Source organism: Diceros bicornis, chromosome 10 (assembly GCF_020826845.1).
Source record: "Diceros bicornis minor isolate mBicDic1 chromosome 10, mDicBic1.mat.cur, whole genome shotgun sequence".
NCBI classification, from domain to species: domain Eukaryota; kingdom Metazoa; phylum Chordata; class Mammalia; order Perissodactyla; family Rhinocerotidae; genus Diceros; species Diceros bicornis.
Genome location: NC_080749.1, coordinates 37,632,448 through 37,658,340, shown reverse-complemented (window position 1 = coordinate 37,658,340; position 25,893 = coordinate 37,632,448). Strand labels below are relative to the sequence as shown.

Here is a 25,893-nt window from a genome sequence, read left to right as displayed (position 1 = left end):
GAGCACGAAGCAATGATTGAAGAAAAAAATCAAACCATTTAAGTTTGTACTCCACTAAATTCAGACTATATAATAAGCCCCATTGCTTATAAACCAGTGATTGACAACCGTCCTCAGGGTTCCCAATTTGCCTTTTTGGAAATATGGATTATTATTATTACTATTATTACTGTGGTTGCGTAAGTGAGGGCACTTTACTTCTACTCTGTCACTTCTTGGCCATACCCTGGTTTGTAGGCTTATGAGTTCTATGCCCTGAACATGCACAAAGAAAAGAGAATGATATCTAGTTTGAAATCTTTTTTTTTTTTTTTTTTTTTTTTGTGAGGAGGACCAGCCCTGAGCTAACATCCAATGCCAATCCTCCTCTTTTTTGCTGAGGAAGACTGGCCCTGGGCTAACATCCATGCCCATCTTCCCCCACTTTATATGGGACGCCGCCACAGCATGGCCTAACAAGCGGTGCGTCGGTGCGCACCCGGGATCCGAACCGGCGAACCTCGGGCCGCCGCAGCGGAACGTGCGCACTTAACCGCTTGCGCCACCGGGCTGGCCCCTAGTTTGAAATCTTTTAAACCTAGGGTTCCAATGGTCTCTCACCCCTTTCCCTCCTAATAGGCAAAGGTGAGGATATACGAAAGTGCTGATTTTTGGTTATCCTCCTAACTTGCAATGAGATTTTGTGTGTATATGCACAGGCATAAGCAATAATGATTGTTGATTTACAAGGCAGAAGGAAAACCTGTCCCTGACTTTGACTCTCAGAGATGGAGGCAGTTCTTAAATACGTTTAGGAGAGGTAATAGAGGTAAAGGCAGCTGTTCCATAATTCAGTGAATAGTGCCCTGGTTTTTGCTTGTGAGCCATAGTCTACTGACTCCTGGAATAAAGTGACTACTTTTCCCATTGCCATCGGTGATCATAGATTGTGCGGCTAAACACTCATATTGCATTTCGTAGGTAAAGCCTCTCCCCAAATTTTGCATGAAAATGAAAAGATCAAGGTAGGAATGTATAACATCATGCATTAATTAGGCTGATATCTGGTCATGATAATACCCAGTTAGTTAATATAAAAATAAAACATTTAATGGATCAAATATTGAGCAAATAGTTACCGTGTCCTTAGTAGACACTTGGGTACTGTGAAAGAATTAAAAAATAAACAGTTCCCAGAAAACTATATGGTTAAATATTAAAGTGAAAAGATCTCAGATTGAGTGGAGTCCCCAGTGACTACCATGATAATTTTCTTAGTGTACTTCAATAAATACTTTAGAAGGACTGAAGAAAGAAAGGAAAGCAGAAAATAAAGAAGGACAAGTATGATACAGTCAGTAAGAACTTGGGCTTGGAAATAAGCAAACAGAATTTTTCTAGTGGCTCTGTCACTTATTATCTATGTATACTTGTGAAAACTATTTAAGTTTTCAAGGCCTTAATTTCCCCATTGGAAACTAGGGATAATAATAACTACTTCCTAAGACACTAATGAGATTGTATCAAGCACCATGCCTGACACTTCATATGGGAAGAAGTGAAATGTTATCTGTATATTACTTTCATTGTTGTTCTTATTCAGGGAAATCAACATCTGCACATTATCAGCTTATTCTTGCTTCTTAAAATATTTTATTTAAATCTTAGCGAGTTTTGCCTTTTTTTGGAATTGCAATATTCCAAAATATTGGAATTTCCAAAAGTCTGGGGGTTTAGGTACAGTGAGGAGTTTAAAAGAACACCCAATTAGTTTCCAATTAGAATATTACATTTTGTTCTCTAAAATTATTTTACAGTGTCTGAACAAACAGTATAAACTGAAGAAAACATGATGTCTCATCCACACAAACACCTGATATCCGAAGTACTTTGTATCATAGAGCACATCTGATTGTTATTTTCTAGACTTCTAACAGATTAATATTTGCATATTATGTTTCTTTCAAGTAAATTTGGCCATGTATAAGATACAACCTGTCCTTTTATCCACAGAAGAGTGAAGCTAGCTAGTTACTTGTCTTCTTCCCAGATATTTTTGTGAGTCTTTTGATGATGGAGAAGGCTATTAATCAAAATGTAAAATGCCCATTGCTCATTTGATTATCTACTTGATTTTTTTCCCCTAGCTAGAAGACAATTAACTAACATATATTATTCTTTTCATGTTTTTTGGCACCTACATCAGTGACATTTTAATTAGGGTTCATCAACTTCATAAGCTCCAACTTTGCAATCTCAGTTCCGGTGCTACTATGGTTTCTAATTTTACAGCTGTTGTGCCAAATTCATGCAGCTGCTTGTTTTTATACTGATACTTACCCCCTCCCCCAACCCACACACATACTGTCTCTGGCACAAAGTCATTGTTTAATATGGCCTTAACAACAACAACAGTACAGCAGAGACCAAATAGCTCAGTATAGCGCTGAGCACAATGGTCGTGAGTGTGTAGGCTCTGGTTGCAGAGATCACATCCTCATCACCTCTGCCTCATACTAGCAGGGTGAACTCAGCTACTTCATCTTTCTCTGCTTCAGGTTTCAGGTAATAATAAGAGACTAGAAGAATCTACCTCAGACGCTTGTTGTGAGGATTAAGGCAAACCAGTACACATAAAGACACTTAGCCTTTATGTGAAAAATGTATTGGAATGGAGCAAATAGGAGAAGTTTATTAAGGGGTTATTGCATTAATCTAGGAAAGATATGATAATGACTTGGACCAGAGTGATGGCAATGGAAATAGAGAGGAATGTAATAAATTGACATAATTTTAATCCTTAATTAAAATTAAGGATTACTGTATGTGTTTTCTCTTATCATAATGTCCTCCCTATTAGACTCAACTTACTTTTTTTTCCGGTAAACAGTTCTTAACTACTAGATTTCATTGATCTCAGTTTTCACTGACTCATAGCCTTTACTACTTACCTCTATACCACCCCACCCCATTTAGCTCTCAATTCTATATAGTTTGTCATCTTGTTAAATGCCATTTGTGTATATGTATATTTATGTGTACACATATATATATATTATTCATATATACATTAATCTTATCTCTCCAACCACATTATTATTTCTTTGAGAAGAAGCATCACGTTTCACTTTTTGAAATTGGTAATAATTCACATATAGTGAAAAAAAATCAGAATTTAAATATGTCATTAAATCAGTGTTTGCAAAGTTTAAAAAAATGTTTAGCTCATATTGGTGCTCAACACATATTGATTGACTGATTGATTGATCTATTAATATTCATATACAGAAATCTGGAAAATTACAGTGTACACAAAATGTATCTATCATAAAATGGAATTAGGAAAAAATGCTATTATTTTCTTGGTTCTGGCAAAGGGAAAACTGAAACAAGATACTGATGACTCAATTTTCAAAATATTTCATTCTATATTCACCGTTTGTTTCAAATAATCCCTGTCAGCACTTCAACTCTCCACTTTGTTTATACATACTCAAGTAGACTGATGACGAACCTTTTAATTCTTACAATTGAAATAAAGTCTACAGAGCCTTCATTGAGATCCTGGAGGCACTATGATCCTCGATAAGTTGTCATAAACACAAGAGGCATGGAAGTCAGTATTCAAAAGGGGAAGTACATGGGGCTCAGTAGGCATTTTCTATTCATTCTTGACATGAAACTTGCCAGTTATTCCTCATAGTTATTTTGACTGGAGGAATGTCTTCTTTAATGATTGGTTTGATTCTTGGCCTAGTTTTTACTTCACAGTGTAATTGGGGAGATTTATGTGATCTGGAAGAAGTCTCTAGAGCTAGAGTCATATCCTGATACATCATAACATCTCAAGATGAAGACTCCTGTACATCAAGCAGCTGAGGCCTCTAAGTGTTCGTCTGAGTTGCCAGAGATTACAGATTCAACATACCTGAGGAGTCTTTCCCGTACTTGATAAGTTAATGTTTTGTTTAAACAGAATTATTACTTTGTATGAAAAGAGAAGAAAGCATCAGATTTGAAATAGGAAAGCTGAATTCCTGACGTAAACACAAACTGTAGAATTTGAAACAAGTCGCTTAATCTTGAGTGTCCTCAGAAAATACATATGTAAAAGAAGAGAAAGTGAGGTTGAGAATGGCTAAATTTTCTTCGTCCAGATTTCTAGGATTCAGATTACTTTCTTTATATAGAGTAAATGATTACTTTTAGAGATCAGATTTTTAGATAGGAATGATAAAACTCTCCAAAATTTTAATCAATATCTTCCTCCTTACGCAAGCTTAATTTACTTTAGCTGTGTTAGAAGTACATGGTACAAATACCATTCTCTGAACAGGAGAAAGTGTAACAGATGACACTGCAAAACTTTTATGAGGCAATCAATGTGTTTTTTTCTCTCACATTTGGGAGTTCCCCTATTTTAGAAATGCAAATGGTATAAAAATAAGGGAAACCACAAAAGCACTTTTGTCTTCCAAAAGAATTTTTCAAGCTATAGTCATATATTACAGTAATTTGAAGATTTTATTTTCACATTGGCATTAAATGTACACGATTCTGAGTTGAATCTATACCATTTCATATATGCCATCAATTTGCTTCTAAAATATTCCTTATCAAGTACTTTCCCTTACAAAGTATTTTCCTTCTTAACTCAGAACTGAACCTCCTGAAAGCCCAAAATTCAAAATGGATCCTTTTATACCTAATCATTTTCTAAAGGACTTACCATATTGATCCTGAAACAAGTTTCTTTAAGGGAAGTCTCCCAGCCCAGTTTATCTTTCTCCTTTGCCAAAAATTTAGCAAGTGACTCCTGGGGATTATTGAGGGGTGAGAGCAGTACTATGAAGGGAGAAAGGAAGAAAATAGAGCAGAAACACAGAAAGGTTTGCTTACACTGGGTGTGATTTGAAGTGGAGGAACAGTTTTGAAAGGGAACTGTGACAGTATGTGCATGAACCATTGTATTCAGAGGTATGGTGAGCTGGTTGTGGTCACAGATAGATTCTTTTTAACTCGTCTCCCACTTCTCTCAAACACGAACACCCATTCCCAGCAGTTAAAATGAACAGTGGAGATACCTCGAATACACACATGCCAACATTTTAAAATGTACACTAGAAATTCAAAATCTACTATCACTTTTTGCCTTTCAACAACTTTCTTCACCTGGGAGCTTTCTGATCTTCAGAATTACCACACATTACGGCCACTGTATTTCCCGGCATCAGGAGAATTGTTACCTGTCATTATTCCACATCTTATTAGGACTGCTGATATTGTGGAAATTCCCAGTTCTCCTTTAGATCAACAGAGCAACACAGAGTCCTGATTGTGTTATGGGAAATCGTCCATCTTCTGCTTAAATGACATGTATGAATGATGCAGCAGGCAAGAAATGAAGAACACGAAGCAGCCAACCAGATATTGAAAATCCTACGTAATATGAGGTAATTCTGCTTAAGAAAATTAGTGTCTAGCTTCTCATATTTACAAAAAAAAGTATTAGTTTTTTTATTAGCGTAGATTGTCATAAGCAGATAACTCATGAAAAAAAGAACACAAGAAATAATAAGTGATACAATCACACCTTTTCATCTTTCAATAATCAATAATCTTAAAGTGTGATAAATGCTGGAGGTTTTGAAAGTATTTTCAGTGCATTTAAGAGGAATATTAACTAAGACAAAAGTAGAATTATTGGAATTTGTGCTTTCATCGTTGTACAATTAATCCTATGAATAAATCTCAACTGTGAAAAAATTGTACATCAATGAGATTTTTGAAAACTGGATGGAAAGGGTCTGTGATTTATTAAATGATATTTGGGTCAAATATTTTGCACTTTACATTGATGTCCTCCCATGTCTGATGATCTGACCGCCTGTCAGATATCAGTAACATCTGCTGCTTCTAGCCACAGAGCAGCTCATGACAGCTGCGTGATGCTGCCCTAGAATTCATGCCAGAACAGTCCCTTTTGAATAGTAGCAGACCACCTGGGTACCCAGCTGCAGTGTGTGACAACATCTCCTGCTCTTTTACAGCTGCCAGAGATACTTAAAAAGAACTTGGAAGGGGTAAGGGATGAAAACCTGCTACCTCAGAAAGAGTTCTTTCTGTTACTCAATTTCTCCATCTGTAAACTGTCCACCTCACCTGATTGTGGCTACAGCACTTTAGTTTAAATGAAATTTCCTATATAACTTGTAAGGTGGTCAAGTGTTTTTCAAATGTAAGGCCCCGTAATAAATTTGAGGAGAGGGAATGACCTCTCTCCTCTCAAGAATTTTCCTTCAGGACTTGGCTGGCATCTATTCAACAAATATACAAGCCATTGACTTTGTGTCAAGCACCACGCTGGGCTCTGGAGCATAAAGAATAATAAAACATGACTCTCTGTCTTTAAGTAGCTCACAGGCCAGTCTAGCTGTGACTGTTAGAACTGGGCATATTAAAGTCCAGTCGTCAGTTTGCATTTGACAGTTGAAGTGTAGTCTCTGATGCCAACAAGGAAAGGACTGTTTTAAGAGGTACTCACCCCAAATGTAATCCCTTCATAGACAGATTTTTCTTTTCCTGGTTTTTAATCAGCTAAAGAAATTTTGTTTCTTGTCAAAGACCTGAGACATTTTTATAGGAAGCTATAAGTTTTGCTTCAGATAAATACTTTCCCTAGGAAGCACACATAAAACTCTAATGCCATCAATGGAAAACTATGATTCCCTTCCCAAAATCATCTCATAGGCATCTTTTTTTGCTGTAAAATGTTTAGTGAGATAGATGTGAAACATATAAAAATATCCATATTGATATCACCTCATGCGTTCATTACAAATACCCACAAAACCCACCGTGAAGGAAAGTAATATTCTACTTTGACAGTTTTTGATATTTTAAAAATATAAAAAAAAAATTGGTAGTAGTCAATGTAGGTTATGTTACACCTTAGAAGAGTAAAGAAATAACCACGAAATAGCAACATTTAGCATGTTCCTTTCCTCACCTATCAGTCACAAACAAGGAGAATGCAGCGCAAAATTTATTTCTCCAAATATGATGCTTAAAGCACAGTGAAGATAATTTCCTCATCTCTGTTGCATTAGAATTGCAAGATGTCATTCTTGTGACATTTAAAGGTTGTTTCATAGAGAACATCAATGCTCCTTCAAATGCTTCCTGAAGAAGCTGTGTGTAATCCAAAACTTTCTCCTCTTATCAAGCCTCAATATCAACCTCATCTTCTCTGTAGATAATCCTTTGCTTTCCACTTTTCTTGAGCTCAGGAACAGCTGACCTGACTTTCTATTCATTTCCATCTTGAAACATCTCGTATAGCCTTGGTTTCTTCTTTCCATTTTGAGAAAGAGAGTCAACTCGCTCCTCCAGAGTTAAACCCTGCCTTTGGGATCTTGAACTCAGCATACAGCAGTACTAGACTGGGAGCAGAGGATGTGGGTTTGATGTTCAGCCACGCCAATTTCTAGACACATGACTTAGGTTTTTCAAGGCTCAAACCTTTAGTTATAGAATAAGAAAAATAACAAGTCATCTACAATGTTCTGGTAAGGACATAGTTAAATAAGTGTAAAACTGTGTTGTAAACTAAAAAGTGTTACACAAATGTACTTTATTATCTCTATAATATTCTTCTAGCATCTGCAAGTGTTTATCTCATCAGTTGTCCCTTCCTCTGTCTTTTCCAATATCACCTAGGTTTTTTAATCCTTTCTATCAACTTACATTTTATTTTATCCCCTATGATAAAATTAAAAAATAGCAAATATAAAATAATTACTTTGGTTATATTTACCCTTTAAGTTACTATGCATTTTTTTTCCTATTTGCTGGGAAACTTAAAAAATTTTTCTTTTCTCTACATATCTCCACAGTCCAATTTTCTTAACATCTTATATTCTAGTATCTTGATTCTATCATCTGAAACTGCTCATGAAGCTTTTTATGAGCTTTCATTATTCTTACTTCCTTACTTCTCTGCGGCGTTTGACACTGTTGACAATCACCATAACTTTCTGAGGTTTTGTGATATATATTTGTTCTTCGCTGACAGCTTTGACTTAGCATTCACTTTCTCTTTTTGCTCCCACCCCTAAATGTAGGCGCTACCTAAGGACATGCCTTGCTATTCTGCTCTCCCTATTTTCTTTCTTGGCAAACTCATCCATTCTCACATGCTCATTTAATTATAAATTCTGTAAAGCTAACTCTCAAATCTGTCAACTTCTTTATACTTTGCCTTGACTTTGCAACACATTTCCAGCTTCCTTAGGCACATCTTCAACTTTCTATGACCTTAAAGATTACCGAGTCAAGTTTCCATTCTGTTCCTCAAATAAGAAAAGAAAGCTTATAGTTCCTGGGGTCTTCTCTTGCAGGGCCAGAAAACTGATCAAGAAACACAAGTGTTTCATCAGGTCTAATTACTATTCAAATACCTCATTACAGGATTAGTGTGGGACACTTTGACCTTAAACAGTTTATGTACAAATTCCTATCTTAATTTAGGAATTCCAGCAATTATGGTTACTCAAACCCAAATAGCTTTGTCTAACCAGTTAAAAACATGGACTATAAAATTGCTTGACCAATTAAAATACAGAATTTAAAAATATAAATAAAGAATTTGGTTGACCAATTAAAATAGAGAAAAAAATACAAGATTGGGATTGCATGTTGCTGGACTATGAAGTAATGAAATGAAGAGAAAAACGTAGTTAAATCTTTGACAATGCAGTAGTGCATGCAGAAATATATCTTAGTATTCAGGCACATCATGGTGGCAATAAAGAAGTGCTAATCATTCTGCACCAACATTTTGATTTAAATTTTAGCATATTTGCAGGGTAAACCAGTGGCTAGTTTGAATAAAATATTTTAAGAATTTTTAGTTCCTTAAGTTTGAATTTTTGCAGATGTAGTGAAAACTGTTAAGTTTGATTTATTTTCTAAGGGTAATCTTAAAAATCTACAACTACCTTTTCAATGGTACTTAAAACTCAGTTTTATTGGTACTTAATACTCAAATTCTGATCAGTTGGATCAAAGTCTTCCCTCAACATTATTTCACATCCTCAAAAGAATCATTCCTAGTATCCAGAATCCGATAGTGCTGAAATCGTTCAGCCTTATTTAAACAAATCTCATAATTGGTTTCCTTTTTTAACCACATTTCTGGTTGACTAGAACAACAGTGAAACGATTGGTAGTCATGTACTTAAGATAGACATCACTAACTGTGACAGTATAATCATAGCTTAAGTTGTTGCACATTTATTGCAGTAGTTACCATAGAGATTTAAATTTGGCTCTTTAATAAAAAGTACATGAATTTGATTTTGAATGCATTAATTTTGACTAGCAAGGTGCACTGGCTTTCCTAACTGAAGGCACATATATAGAAACAACAGTTTTGGAATTTTGTCCCAGAAATCTTTTTTTTTTTTTTTTTGTGAGAAAGATCAGCCCTGTGCTAACATCTGCCAATCCTCCTCTTTTTGCTGAGGAAGACTGGCCCTGGGCTAAGATCCATGTCCATCTTCCTCCACTTTATACGGGACGCCGCCACAGCATGGCTTGACAAGCGGTGCGTCTGTTCTCGCCCGGGATCCGAACCGGCGAAACCTGGGCCGCCGCAGCGGAGCGCGCGCACTTAACCGTTTGCACCACCAGGCCGGCCCCTGTCCCAGAAATCTTTAAGGGATCAAATATAGGTGTACAAAAAATAATAGATTAAATTTCGTGAGTGTTTAATGGATACTCCATTAACTCTGTCACTTGAATCCCACTTCTGCAAAATACACATTTAATGGTTTAGGGAGATGTCATTCATGTAATTTTCAAGGAGGAAAATAAAAGGTGGGGGGATTAGATATTCCAGCTTAAACTCTGGTACGGCTCCAAACACAAAGGAGGACCACGAGGGTATAGATTTAAAGTTAGAGCTTGCCAGTATCTAGCCCCTGTTCCTCTGCTGCTGTCTGCAAGACTCTTGATTTTTAATTTATAAATTCTTCCCTGACTATCCCAGACCATAGAAATCTTTTCCTCCTTTGAACTTAACGCACTTTATATCTGCACCTTCAAATGATACCTAAATCATATTGTACTCTCCAAACTGACTGAGATCAAGAGCCACATCTTGTATATACACCATCCATAGTGTCTCGTGCAGGTCTAGCTACATAAACATTTATATTGATTGATGGGTAAAATGAGGGTAGATTGATACCCGGCTGACACACAGAGGTAATCTGAAGTATAATGCAAACATTACAAAATGCATTAAAGAGAAAAACAAAATTTATGTGGAAAAAAAGCTCCTCCATTATGATAATATATGTAAAAGAATTCTATGAAGTGCTATTCAAATGTAAAGCCTCATCAAAAAGTAAACTCTTAGAGAGCATAGCCAGGCCTATTTTGTTCATTTCTACATCTCTAGTACCTAGTACAGTGCTTGGTACATAGTAGGCACATATTAACTATTTGCCAAATAAATCAATCAACAAAATATTGTCCTGTGAGAATAAATTATTTCTTAACCCTTGAATAAGAAAGCTTTCCCTCTCCAAAAACTTTAGGATATTTAGGATCCTATAAACTTGGAATGAGAGAATTCACCTCATCGTTTCATAGTTGCCTAAGGCCTTTTGCATTTACTCTATTTTGCATTATGCTCTATCTTGAATGTTCCCCCCTGCAAATCCTTGCACAGCTGGCTTCTTCCTGTCAGTCAGGTCTCAGCTAAAATGCTTTCTTCGAGGTCTTCCCTGACCACTCTAAGGTAATGCAGTGCTCCACCTCTCATTTTATTTTCTTCAAAGCACTTGTCTTTATCTGAAATTAATAGACTATTTTTCTCGTTCACTCATTTATTGTCTATCATCTCCCTCTAGCATAAGCTCCATGAGACTGGGGAGTGTCTCCATCTTCTATACCTCTGATGCCCAACTACTAGCAAATATTCTTAAATTAATTTGTAAATTCTCTGAACTAAATTTATTTGCAAACTTTATTTGAATTTAATGGCAGGTTTATCTCAAATCAAATATATATAAATGATGCTTAAAATTTCAAAATTAGAAATATTTTTGGAAGTTATTTACTTCAACTTTCTTTTTCCATAAAGAAAAACTGGAATCTTAATTCATAAAATAAATAGTCCAAGTCAAGTCATAGCAGCACATATTTAGATATAAAAAGAAAGTTAAACATTTCATTATCAGAATATTTTAGGCGCACTTCAAATGTAAATCAGCAGGATAATTGCCCTAATTCTCAGCGCCATTTTGTATGATTAAGTACACTTAATGGGAGGCTTTAGTAAAATCTGGCCATGACAGAAGGTGTCAAACTTTTCTGTGCAATAATTCCGAACACATTAACATTCTTCACAGAGCTCTCTTTATCGCCAAAAATTCAAAGAGTTAAATTGAGGTCCTTCATATGTAGGATCACAAGGATCATAAATATTTTCATAATGTGGATACATATGAGGTATCTGTGCATTAGCAGAGAAGGATCAGAAAAGAGTGACAGAATTGGAGTGTGTTTCCCAAAGGTGATATTTCAGATATTTTTCTCTAATAAAGATCATTGGTTTCTTAATGTACTGAAACTCACTAAAAGGCAGGTGTACTTGGCTTATTGCCATATACAGGGAAATCCCGCTTAGTATGCTTGATATATGCCTGTATTTGTTTAAAAAAAGAGCATCGTCAAAATGTTTTTATCATAGTTCAGAAATCAATAGTTTCTCTTTCATGTACCTTTATTTCCGTTCAATAGTTTAATTCAAGAAGACAGAATGAAAAGTCGCAGTGATCACCGAGTAAAATTTATTTCTAATGTGAATTTCTGAATAAATCCTGTAAAAATATCATTCACCTATGCTTTATATATTAATGGAAATGAAAATGTATATTTTACATATTACTATTTTAATATCACTTTCATTCCATTTCTTCATCTTTTTTATGCATTTAATTCCTATCCATCTTTCAGGGTTCCATAATTTCCTAATTCTCTTAATTATCTGAGTCCCAACTCCTTCAGACTATCTGGTGAGTACCTCTCAGCACTCGTTTGCAATAGAGACCATTTATGCTGTACACTTTTTTAAATCTATATATTTATTGTCACATTATTTCCTTTACAATAACTGCTACTAGAGACATTCTGGGTCTTCATAAATATTTGATTATTCACATTCACAGACTCACATACACATAAATTTAGATGGATAGATAAACGGATAAAATAAGCAGAGAGGAGACAGAATAGGTTAGATATTAGATAAGTATATTTGCAGATTGATAAATACAGTGTATGTCTACATTCTCCTGAGAAGCACTCACATGATAAGATTTTGTGAAGTCATGAAAAAGAAGCAGTGAATGTTATTGGTTCAAGAAGGCACTAAATTATGAGTGGTACTGACAACCCAAAAAATTATTTTTCAAAAAAAATCATTTTAACATAGGAGTAAGTGAACGTAATAAAGAATCAGAGATTAATCCAAGTTCTAGTGTACCTAAGTCTCCTAGCATGCCTCATATTTCTAAAAACATAAGTATGGCTCCATGTAGTATGTTTCCAAGGTGAAGCATCACATCAATGACTATCCAACACATGTCTATTCTCATAGTCTGGTTTTGTGAACCAGAAAGTTTTAATGAAGAGGGATAGTTATCAAAATTACCAAGGCCTAAGCCTTGGTAATAATTTTAAAAGCAAAACAAGTTCTGCTAACATTTGCTAACATTCTCCTAAAGTTTGATTAATGTCTAATTTACTTATTGTTCGTTTGTTTTTTCTAAGGGAACATATGAAATCAGGTAATTATTGTGGTTAACATTCAAAATAAAATTTTAACGCATTTATTTTGGAAAAATAGAGTGCTCTACAGACACCTTAGTTAAATATCACTATATGGTTCCTACTCACCTAATGCTTTAAAAATATTTATAATAAATATGACACAGTCTTTAGAAGCAATGTCTCAGTTACCTCTTACCTGGAGATATTTCATTCTGTGATTTCAATTAAACAAGCCCTTCTCTGAATAAAGAGGCATGTTTAAACAACAGTTTAAGGCAGAGTAGCGTCCCAGCTGCCAGAAAATCTAATTGTAAGCACAGAAGCTAAAAATTCAAGCTATTCGCAATGTGTTTAAGGCTCACCCTACACCAAATAAGTAACCAGAGAGAAGTCTCCTGGTCCGAATTATTAATACTGGCTTATATTCTCTGATGGAGGCTATACATGAACATGATCTCAGTTTCTGACCTCTTAGCTTTTTTTAAAAAAGAGGTTAATAAGTGTACAAAATTTCAGTTATAAGATGAATAAATTCTGAGATCTGTACAGTATATGATTATAGTTAATAAGTATTATATACTTGAAACTTGCTGAGAGTAGATGTTAAGTGTTCTCACCATACACACACACACACACACACACACACAAAGGGTGACTATGTGAGGTGATGAATGTGTTAATTAGCTTGATAGTGGTAATCATTTCACAATGTATATTTATATCAAATCATCTTGTAAATCTCCAATATACACAATTTTTATTTGTCAATTATACCTCAATAAAGCTAGGAAAATAAGTCTACGAAATCTCTATATTTACATTAAGAGAGTGTTTTATCATATTTAAAGAAAAGTGTTCCGTGAAACCATCTCCACCAAAATTGTGGATAACACATGAACTCAGTTAGATTAGGTTCACTTATTTGGAATACTTCTACTATAGTCTGGTTTCCAAGACCAGACAAATAAAACAAGAACAGTCAAGTTTTATACACTGACAGACAATCCACTATGCTCTGATTTGCACGACTTAAGTTTAAAAAAAGGAAAAGAGCTCTAACAGAAATAACTAGATTTTTATCTAAATTGATTTCTGTCCAAAAACATTATTATGACTGACATTTTCACTTGTCCGAATTTGTGTGTGAACATTTCTAGAAAATTCTTTACTTCCTTTTAATACTTTCAAAAACCTGGATATTACAATTCTCCAAAAGTCTACAAACTTCTTCACCTCATTTACCATACTATTCTGTCCAATGAAAACCTCTGCCTTTCATCTTTCCATTATTTATTACGTCAGCTCTCATTTCTTTTCCACTTCATTGCTTGCCCAATTTGGAAATAAATAGCTTTCACATCATAAGACATTTCACTTGGTTATGTTCTTCAGATAAATTTACTGCTGTTTTCATTGTCATTTGGAAAGAAAAGAAAATTGGGGCATTTAACATAAATTCCATCCTTTTAATTAAAACATTAGTTACTGACAAAACAGCTTATTTTTTAAGAGTAATGATAAAAAAATTAATATTTCCATAGTATGGTACAGTTTATAAAAAACTTCAATAAGTATTATCTCTTTTAATCCACACAGCTGTCTTGACAGGTAGATTGTTGGAACCAGATTAACAGGGGTATTTAAAGTAACTGGGTTAACATATATTGAGAATATGGCCTCAAGTATAGAGGTCAACAGTTGACTACATACCATCAATTACATTTTTCCTTTGTTTGTCTCTCTTTGCAAGCTGCCTGCAGGTGTGTATATGAGTTTTAACAGCTTTATTGAAGTGTAATTAACATATATTGAACTGCATATATTTATATTATACCATTTGATAAGTTTTGGCATATGTGAAACCTGTGAGGCCATCACCATAATCAAGATAATGAATATATCCATTATCTCCAAAAGTTTTTATATGAGCTTTTGTAATCTCCTCCTCCAACTCTCCTCTCCCATTCCAATCCTCTGTCCCTAGACAACTTATTTGCTTTCTATCACCTATAAATTAGTTTGCATTTACTAAAATTTGATAAATGGACTCATACTGTATGTGATCTTTTTGTCCGGCTTGTTTCATTCCGTGTAATTATTTCAGGATTCACAATGTCGTAGGGTGTGTCAATAGTTCGTTAATTTTTCTGAGTAGTATTCCATGTATGGACAAACCGTAGTTTATTCACCTTTTGATGGTCATTTGCATTGTTTCTGGCTTTTGGCTACTGCAAATAAAGCTGCTATGAACATGAGTGTACATCTCTTTGTATGAACATATGCTTTCTTTTCCCTTGGGCAAATACCTGTGAGTTGTTTTCCAGAGTTATTGTACAATTTTACATTCCCACTTCCATTTTATGTGCAGTTTTTCTACATCCTCACCAATGGGGGCCTTTTTAATTTTAGTCATTCTAATAGATGTGTAGTGTTATCTCATCAGGGTTTTAATTTCATTTCTTTAATAACTAATAAAGTTAAGGATTTTCTCATGTGCTTATTTGCCATCTGCATGCCTTCCTTAGTGAACTAACTGTTCAAATCTTTGAGCTATTTTTTGAGTTGATTGTTTTCTTATTATCAAGTTTTGTCTTTTGTTTTTGTTTTTTTTGCTAGATACAAGTCCATTATAGATATATTATTTGCTAACAGTTTCTTCCTATCAGTGACTTGTCTTTCCAATCTCTCAACAATGGATTTGAAGAGCAAAAGTTTCTCATCTTGATGAAGTCCAATTTATCGATTTGTACTTTCATAGGTTGCCTAATGAAAGACCACAAAAATTTTTCTCCTATGTTTTTGTTTAGAATTTTATAACTTTAGGTTTTATATTTTGAATTAACTTTTTATATAGTGAGAGGTATGGATTTAAGATATTTCTGTCCACATGGATATCCAGTTGTTCCAGCACTATTTACTGAAAATATTGTCCTTTCTCCACTGAATAGCATTTGCATATTTCCTTAAAATCAGTTGTCGATATATGAGTGGGTGTATTTCCAACTTTGTTCCATTGTCTGTCTTTATGCCAATACCGCCCAGTCTTGATTATTATATCTTTATATTTTGAAATCATATACTGTTAGTTCTCTAACTTTTTTATCAAAGACTTTTGTTTATTCTATGTCTTTTGCATTTCCAGATGGATTTTAGAAGCAGCTTGCCAGTTTCTACAAGAAAAAGACCCACTAGGGTTTTGATTTGTATTGTATTGAATCTATATTTATATGGGGAGAATTGACATCTTAAAAATATAATATTGAGTCTTCCAAATCATAAACATGTATATCTCTCCATTTATTTAGGTCTTTTTTACTTTTCTTCAGCAATATGTTGCAGTTTTCAGAGAAGAGGTCCTTCTATATCTTTTGTCAGATGTATCACTATTTTTGATTCTATTTTAAATGCCTTTTTATTTCAATTTTTGATTGTTTGCTGCTAGTAAATAAAAATACAACTCATTTTTGTGTAGTATTCTTGTATCCTGCAAACTTGATAAGATCACTTGTTTTTTTTAGCAGTGTTTTTAATAGATTCTGTTGAATTTTCTAGATAATCACGTTGTCTCGAATGAGTTTTTCTATTTTCCAACATAGATTTTGTTCATTGCTTTTACCTTACTGCACTGCCTAAAACCTTCCACCATAATGTTAAGTAGAAGTGTTAAAAGCCAACATCTTTATCTTTTCCAGATATTAGGGGGAAAGCATTCAGTCTTTTAACATTAAATATGATACAGGCTTTTTCATAAAAGTGAAGTTCCCTGCTTTAATGTATGCTCAGGGCTTTTTCTTTATTTGTATTTTTTAGTCAGGGGTAGAATTTGGGTTTGTCAAATAGTTTTCTTGCATCTATTCGGAGGATCATTTGATTCTTCCTTTTTAGTTTGTTAACGTGGTGAATTACATTGATTGATTTCTGAATGTTAAACCAGCCTTGCATTCCTGGGATGAACCTCACTTAGTCGTGATGTATATTCATTTCACACGTTGAGGAGACTGATTAGCTCAAGTTTTATTGAGAATTTTTACATCTACATAGGATAATTATGAGGAATATTGGTTTTCAGCTTTCCATTCTTATAACATCTCTGTCAAGTGTTGCTATTTGAGTAACGTTACCCTCATAGAGTCAGTTGAGAGGAATTTCCTCTTCAATTTTCTGGAAGTTTGTATAGAACTGTTCTTATTTCCATCCAAAATATTTGGTAGAATCCACCAGTGAAGTCATTTGCCAATGGAGTTTCCTTTGTGAAATGAATTTTTCAAACTACAAATTTAATTTCTTTAGTAGATATAGGGCTATTTGGTTGATCTATTTTTTCTTGTGAGCTTTGCTAATTTGTGTATTTAAGGAGGTTTTATCAAAGTTGTCAAGTTTATTGGCATAATGCTGTTAATAATACTACTTTATAATCCTTTAAATATCTATAGAATCCATAATGATGTCACATTTCTTATTCCCAGTATTGGTAATTTGTGTCTTCTCTCTCTTTTTCTCGTTAAATGTGGCTAGAAATTTATCAATTTTATTGATCTTCTCAAGAAAACAGCTTTTGGTTTCATTGCTTTTATCTAAAATTTTCCTCTTTTATATTTCATAGTTTCTGCTTTGATCTTTATTATTTCCTTTCTCTTACATACTGTGGGTTTACTCTCCTCCTTTTTTCTAGTTTCTGAAGGTGGAAGCTGAAGTCATTGATTTTAGGTCTTTCTTATTTTCTTTTTTCTTAGATAGATGTTTAGTGCTATAAATTCCCCCTAAGTATTGCTTTAGTGGCACCACCAACTTTGATATGATGTGTTTTCATTTTCATTCAGTTAAAAATATTATTAATTTCACTTTTGACTTCTTCTTTGACTAATGGGCTATTTAGAAGGGTATTATGTAGTTTCCCAATATTTATTCTACCCCACACCCCATAATCAGCTGGCTGGAGAGTACACCCACTTGTTTGTCCTTAGTGAGCACTGGGCAATGAGACCTCTAATCTTTCTGAGTTTTTTTCCTGGAACTTGACTCATTTTCTCACACAAATGCGCTGATCAGCACTCAATATTTCCCAAGTTCTCTGTCTGTGCAGCTCTCTCCTCTCCAGTACTCTATACATCAAACTCTAGCTGCCTTGGTCTTCCCAGACACTCAGCTCCATCTCCTAAACTCATGGAGTCCACTAGGATTGCCTAGGTCCCCCCTTCTGTTGCTGAAGCCTAGACACTTTCTCAAGGGAGTAAGCTGAGGCAATTGTAGGGCTCTCCTTGTTTGTTTTCTCTCTCTCAGAGACCACTATCCATCATGACCTGCTCTCCAAGTCTTGAAACTTTTATTTTATGTGTTTTGTTCATTTCTTTATTTGTTTATGTTTGTGTTTGTGTGTGTAAATCGAAACCTGTTACAACAAATCTAGATGCTATATTCTTTTTTTTTAAAACTCAATTGTTTTATTTTAACTTCGTTATGGGTGTGTTGTTAGTGCTGTCGAATTGATTCTGACTGCTAGAGATCCTGTACACAATGACTCTGTGTAGGGCAGAGTGGAACTCTTACTGGTCTTTTTTTTTGTTTTTTTTTTGCACCATCCTTTCATCTTCCAGCACTATATCAGACAAAGCTCCAATGATTTTCATTGCCATTTTTCTCAGAAGTGGGTAGCCAGGGCCTTCTTCCTTGTCTGAAAGCTCTGCTGAAACCTGTCCACCATGGGTGACCCTGCTGGTATTTGAAAAACTAGTAGCACAGCTTTCAGTATGACAGCAACATGCAGCTGCCACAGTATGACAACCGACAGATGGGTTGTGTGGTTCCCTGACCTGGAAATGACCCTGGGCTGTGGTAGTAAGAGTGCTGAATATTAGACCACCAGGCCTGGCTTTTATGAGTGTAGGTAAACATTTTACACTCTAGGTTCTTAGGATGTCAGTACTTATCTCAAAGGATGTTGCAGCTGTCTAAAAAGAAAGTGTTTTATTCTTTTCTAAAATTTAATCTTTTTGCTGGGCAGGGGAGTTTGAGAACCACGGCTTGACTAATACTTAGAGCAGTAGTGCTTTACACAAATATTGCATATTCTGATTTTAAAGGGCTTTTCATGTACATTCTCTCATTTGATTATCTATGGCCAAGGCCATATTATTAAGGGCAAGATTGTTATTAAGTGATGCTCAGGACTATCATGATTGCTCAAATTTGCACAGCTTATAACCACTACAACAATAACAGCTGCCATTTATGACACACTTCATGTGTGGTAAGTGGGGTGCTCAGCACCATACACACAATCTTATTTAATCTTTCCCCAAAACACATCAGGAAAATGCTACAATCTTTCCTATTCTAGATTCTAACAAACTAGAGCTTAGGAGACACGCTATCTTACCGAAACTCACACAGCTAATAATGGCCAGAGCTGAGTATTGAACCCAGGCCGCCTGCCTCCCAGACCATGTTTGTAACCATTAGTCCACCCTTCATGGCAGTGGGAAAGGCTTCTGAACTTCTTGCTGCCTTCTGACTCTTTTTTCCCATGATCTCAATTGATTCAAAGATGGCAGATTAACTCATTTTAAAATGGATAAAATATTGTGCACTCTTGGGAATATTGCTCCTGTGCTATTGCTCATGAAAGGCAAGGACTTTCTAGGTGAAGCTGGTTGGGTGGCACTTATGCTGACATCAGGGTATTATTTCAAGATAGAAGATACTTTTGATGGGAAATTCATACTATACTGGGTTCATTTTGTCATCAATTATTTTATATGGATATTCATTTCTGAGTTCTTCCTATCTAAAATTTCAACCCTTACCAAACTCCAACATCTACCCTTTCACATTCCTCTTCCTTCCTTATTTTTTCTCGTTCACACTTATCACTAATATATTAATATATTTTACTTCTCTTTGTTTATTGTCTATTTCCTTCACTAAAATATAAGTTCCATAAGGACACACTGTTTTTTCTGTTTTGTTCACTACTGTATCCCCCCACATCTACTAAGTAAGAACTCAATAAATACCAGTTAAATATATTAACATTTGTGTTTAGGCAGTGTTCTTAGGATTTATGTTATTTTGATGATTGTTGTGTAGTGGAATGGAGAGCAATATCTGACACTAAGTTTTCAGGAGCATTAGGATCTGCCTGTACATATTCTCACTGCTAGTGGACATATATTATTTGCCAAAAGAGGCTAAAGCCTATAGGAGGAAGATAAGATCACTAGATGAGACAACCTTCTCAGAATTGTGGAGGAAGATCACAATTGCATGTTAGTTTCTCCCCTCCCTCCTGATAACACAATCAGCTGTTAGGACTGTCATGTAATGGAGGGATAAATCTTAATGGGGAGGTAGTGGTGTAGTAGTTAGCAGCAAAGCCACTGGTCTCAGAATGCTGGGATTCAATTCTTAACTATTCTGCTTACTGGCTCTATAAATATTAGAATTCACTATTATTATATGCCAAGGATTTTTATCCTGAGACTTCAAGAGATTCTTCAACCTTTTGAAACTGTGTTCAAACCTATTGTGTGTAAGGGACTGGATGCATCTTTCTCGGGAGGTCTATAGTTTTCATCAAATTTTCAAATGTCTGTCAGTACTTACAATACTCTGGTCTTCAAAGATCAAGTGATACTGTTATGAACAAATCTGCAAAACTGCATTGCTTTCAATTGGCTTACTAGGGCCAGCCAGAATCCTAATATTTTGCAGGTCCTTAAGATTTCTGTGTTTTACTTACCCTCAAACCTACATAGACCAGAGCTACAAAACAATAATAACTTCACTATCATTATAATCACCTTTTCACAGTTGAGGTTAACTGATCTGCCTATACTAACATGACAGAGACAAGAAAACCTCATACATGAATTTATAAAAGAAATGATCACATTTTATTTTCAATAATACCTATGTATCTCTCCCATAGGAATGTGGTTCTTTGAGAGTAAAAGCATCACGCCTTATTCATTTTTGTAACCTCAGCATCTGGAAAGTGTAAAGTACATACTATATGCTCCATATATTTGTTGTATAATGATTGAGTTGGGTATTAGACTCAAGTCTTCTGATTATAAATCCTCAACATATTCCCGTTTCATTAAGTCACACATCTTTTCATAAAATTACTCTGGGGAGGGGGGTCTCATTCTGTTGCTAAAGTACTGTTACAGCATTTTCTCTTACTCAATATCTTCCTCAGCTAGGGTACTGACTATTAAGCAAACACTCATATTTGTATCATGGAAAGGAAAGTAAAACATGAATAAAGAGTCAAATAAAGAGCACAATATATATTTTGTTTCTATTGAAAGTATATGGAAACTAAAGACAATGATATGTTTTAAAACATTTGAAAAACAGTCACTTATGAGTACTTTATTTCTTAATAATCTCAAACAACCAATCACAGAAAAACTCCTGTGTCATTTTCTAGGGATCTGATCATTTTTATGGCCACTAGTTGCATTCACTCCATACCCCTGGTATCTGCATCACCTACCATATTCTCAAATCTGTCTTTTTGATATATTTATACTTCTGTTGCATTTCCTGATCACGGTCCCCTGGTTTATTACATTATTCGACTAAATGGATGGATAAAGAGCATCCATTCAACCTGGGAGCGATGTAATGAAAATAAGGGGGATCCATTGGCAGAGAATTAAGTTGAACAGGTGGAGGAAAAAGAGGTGAATAAGAATCTTAGGAAAGAAGAAAAAAAGATATGTAGTAGGTTTACAAATAATAGCAGGATTGCTATGTTGATTATTTTTTCTTACGTAATCCCAGTGCAGCAGCCAAGGAATATTGGTTAATAAATGCATAAATACTCTCATCATCGCATCTAACGGTAACAGCAAATTGTTTTTAAGCTTTTGAATATATTTTCTTTCCTTCCTCTTTTCTTTTCCTTCTTTCTTTCTTTATCTTTTTTCTTCTTCTTTTTGTTAACTGGCATGCCTTATTTTCTTCATCTTGAGAACTATACTGAGTAACAAGTTTGGGTCCCCAAATGTCCCCAAAGGTTGTGCAAAGAGGTATTCATGGGCCTGACAGCAAGAAGACATTCCTGAGTATGGGACTGAGTCTTGTGGGACAAGTTCCATCAGACTATAAGTGTATAAGCAAATACAAGAATAACAAAATCCCATTAACTAATGATATTCTTAGACATCTGGCTATAAAGAAGGTTTATAGGCAAAAAAAAAAAAAATTCTATGACAAGCCTTTCTATTGCTTCAGAGTACAAAATTCAGAGTATCCAAGATCCACTAAATCCACATCACATAAATTCAAAGTAATTCTTATTTTCAAATTGGTCTTCTAAATTCCATACTATATAAAACAAAAATAATTATTTTTCTCCAATTTTGACATTTTATTACACAAAATAAAAACTATTTTACTATGTTAGTGAAAAACCACTTTACTTTCTAAATGAGAAATTAAAAGGTATAACTCTTGAACTTCATAGATAAATATATCTAAAATCTAATAATTTCATTAAAACAATAAAGTGTTAAATTCTAGGAAGGAAAAAACAACAGTAGTATTAATTCATTTAAAAAAATGATAATATGTGTAGTTTGAAGAAAAAAACAGTATGATAGCACTTATCATTTCTTAGCATGAAGGACACATTTATGTGTCCATATTTTAAGTTTCTGAATATAATAAAATCTTAAAATTATTCTTATGCTTCCTAATGTCATATATATGCAGGATTAATCCTTAATTTTCATTTACTTAGAAAGCCATTTAAGAAGTGAATTTGCAGTTTTCAAACTAATTCATCAAACAATAATGTCTGTGACTGTGAAAAATAGTCATGTTTCTTGCAGAATTATCCAGAATTCCTATGACCACAGGTCATTCTCAAAGTTATTTTATAACAACTTCAGGCAGCACTTGCAAATTCAGATAACATAAACACTTCCAAATTTCAGTTCAAAAACACAAAGTGATTTTACACGGTAATGCTTTATAAAAAATAAAACCCTTCATTTCAAAAATTGAAAGCCCTAATAATATCTTTGTACTATGAACAAAAGAATTATTTTTGAAAACTTTAAAAATACCTATAATTTCCCATTTAACAGTAAATATTGCATGCAAAAGGACTCTAGCAAAGCTTTAAATAAGTATTGAAATAATTTGCATCGCTTCACAAAAAAAGATTTGACAGTAAATCACTGGGTCTGATATGTGCATGCTACAGCATAGTATGTTCAGCATCAAAAAATAAAGTAAAATGAAATTACCCTAAAAGACATTTCAAGATTCTCTCCACCCCAGATATCCATTCCTGCATCGTAAGTTCCTATCTCTTCAAAGTAGTTTCTGTCAATAGAAAATAGGCCACCAGCCATAGTAGGGGTCCTAGTTGAAAAAACAAAAAGAAAAGAATATCTTTTGAAAACAATGTGTGGCGTTTAACGATACTATAGCAAATATATCTGAGACACTTTAAATTGAAAAAAAAGGTACTTAAAAAATCTCAAACTGGAAACATAAAGCCAAGATGTAAGAGGTTTTAAAATTAATAAATAGCATTTTATTTCACATTTTCTGTAAAACTCAATTTAGGTTAGTATGTGTTTTTCTTATAGGTGACCAAATAGATACATGGAAGGAACACTGGCCACTTAGGACTGGGGCGTCTACAATCTTTCTGAAAGGCATAGTGAACAGAATTTAGTGCTCTTAGCATTATTCTTGAAGAGATTAACTCGTCATGAAACTCCCAGTTGTGATCTTTTGTCACCTAATTATAAATCATTTTAATGTGAACTCTAGAAAATCCTGTGGAAATGGCTTCCCTATGAAAAGATCTACAGCCTATTTAAATATGAAAAATATTAAATGTTATAAAATGTTTATAGGCAGTAAGTATCTAAGAATAGCTACCTAAGTATTTTTTAACATAAGAGCTTTACATCTAATTGTTTATTCTTCTCTTTACTTAAAATGATAGAATTAACCATAGAACCCTATGGATAAACATAAATTCCAAATGCTATTCAGAGGTTTAGAAGGACATTTGGCACAGATTCTAAAACTTTTTCCTAGGAATAAATGTCTTTTGGCTCTCACATTAGAAATTTCTCTATAGGAACAAAGAGGTCAGTTGTTTTAACAGGATCAATTAATTATTAATTAATTTAAAATGATTAATGTCGATGGTTAATGTGTGAACTCTACAATTCTTTCTATATAAGCAGTAAGAATTAAAACTAAAAAAAGAAAATTCTAGCTGTTCACAAATGGATCCATCTATACTGGCAATGATTATTTTTGAATGTTAGTTGTAGTATAGTGGTTTTCAACCTTCTTAGCACATTAGCAGCACCTGAGGCACCTTTAAAAAATAATTTCCATGCTTGGGTACCACTCTCCACAGAGACAGATTTAATTGTCTGGGGTGGAGCCAGACCTTTGGTATTGTGTAAAGTTCCCAGGTGATTCTAATGTGCTGCTAAAGATGAGAAACACAGGTCTAGTAATTACATTTGGAATTCTCATCCACGTAGTCTGAACTGTTAAAAAACCAAATGTTTTGCTTTTCTCGAAATTACATTCTCTTCATGCCACAGATATGTTCATGTCTTCTAATTGAACAGTGTACTTCACTGAAAAACCCCCAAGTCATATTGTACTTGGATATTTACCATATTGCAAAGTTCCCTATTTCTCCCAGTGCTCTCATTGTTTTATACTCAGGTAATTAACTGTCCATCAGTTGGAGTAGCAGGGCCTCGCTTTTAGTCTCAGAGCTGTTTTATTAGTTCCAATCTTGCTGGGTACCTATCATGAACAGTATCATTGACCTTCTGAGTTATAATGAGAAATACTAACAAAGCTAAACAGACGGTAATTATGGAGTAGCCACGACCCTTACCTGATTGGGGTTTTGGAACTCTAATGGCAATACTAACTATATAGAAGGTATTACAGTGCCAGACAGTCAATTTAATGAAATGAGGAACAAAAATTGCTACAATTATCCTATCATAATGCAACCAAGTGCTTAAGAATGTTAAGTGATACATTTTTAACGATCAGTTCAGAGTGCCTATCCACTTATCTATTTACCAATAAAAGTTCTAATGCACTTAAATACACATATTGAATTTCATCTCACAGTTGATCATAATTCTTATTAATATGTGAGATATGTATAATAATTGGCTAAAATAAATTATATATTTAACATAAAATGACTCAAAAAAGTTTCACTTGAAAAGTGAGAAAAAAATTTTAAAAATTACAATTCCTCAAAAAATTGGTGTATTGTCTGAAGACAGATGCTCCTAGAGAGATTTTTTTGTATTTGCAATGACAAGTTAGCTCTCTCAAACCATCTAGAGACTGTGCCTTAAATAATATCTACCGCCATAGCCAGTCTATGCAACATGTTGTGTTCTAAGCTAACTGCTTTGTAATGTCCCTAATGAACTATTTATATATGCCTGTGTGAACTTGAAGCGTTTAGGCTTCCAAGAAAATTAAAAACCTTGATGATAGTTGAATTAGCTGAGCTTATTTGCTTTTTAAGGTTGTGTCCATACAATGTCAAACCAACCAACCAATTCAGTTTTGTTGGGGAAAAAATAATCAGCCCAATGGCTGTGAACATTACCTGCCACACAGTAAGTAGGTGAAGATGAACGGAGTTAATAAAAGTAAAGCACGTAGCACAGTGCCGGGCACATAATAAACAGTTAATACAGTTAAGTGACACATTTTTGTTGTTGCTGTTGACGTTCATCATTCAAATAAAAGTTTTAAGTGCCCTTCACTTAATTTAAGCTCCCCCTACACACACTCACATTTTGGATTTCAAAATCATTTGGAACTACTTCATCTCCAAGATGTTGACCACTGAAATCTGCCTCTCTGAATACAACTTTCTATTTTCGAGCCCCTCCCATTTCAATCCTGTGGAAGTTACTTTTTATCCTTCATTGGTGATACTGGTTCCTTAGCTACTCCATATTCTCATATAATAACTCTTTTCAGGAATTGTTTGCTTCCATCCTCCCACTCTCCTTTCTGAGATTCTGGCATGTC

The 25,893-nt window shown here is 34.4% G+C and overlaps 1 protein-coding gene across 6 annotated transcripts in view; it reads right to left on the bottom strand.

Moving 5' to 3' along the window:
• Positions 1-25,893, bottom strand: part of GALNT13 (polypeptide N-acetylgalactosaminyltransferase 13) — a 666,195-nt gene that overhangs the window by 147,188 nt on the left and 493,114 nt on the right. For all 6 annotated transcript variants that reach the window (XM_058548993.1, XM_058548992.1, XM_058548994.1 and 3 more), the window contains one exon: positions 23,085-23,202. In XM_058548993.1, the coding sequence (XP_058404976.1) occupies positions 23,085-23,202 (118 nt within the window). The remainder of the gene's footprint in view (positions 1-23,084; positions 23,203-25,893) is intronic.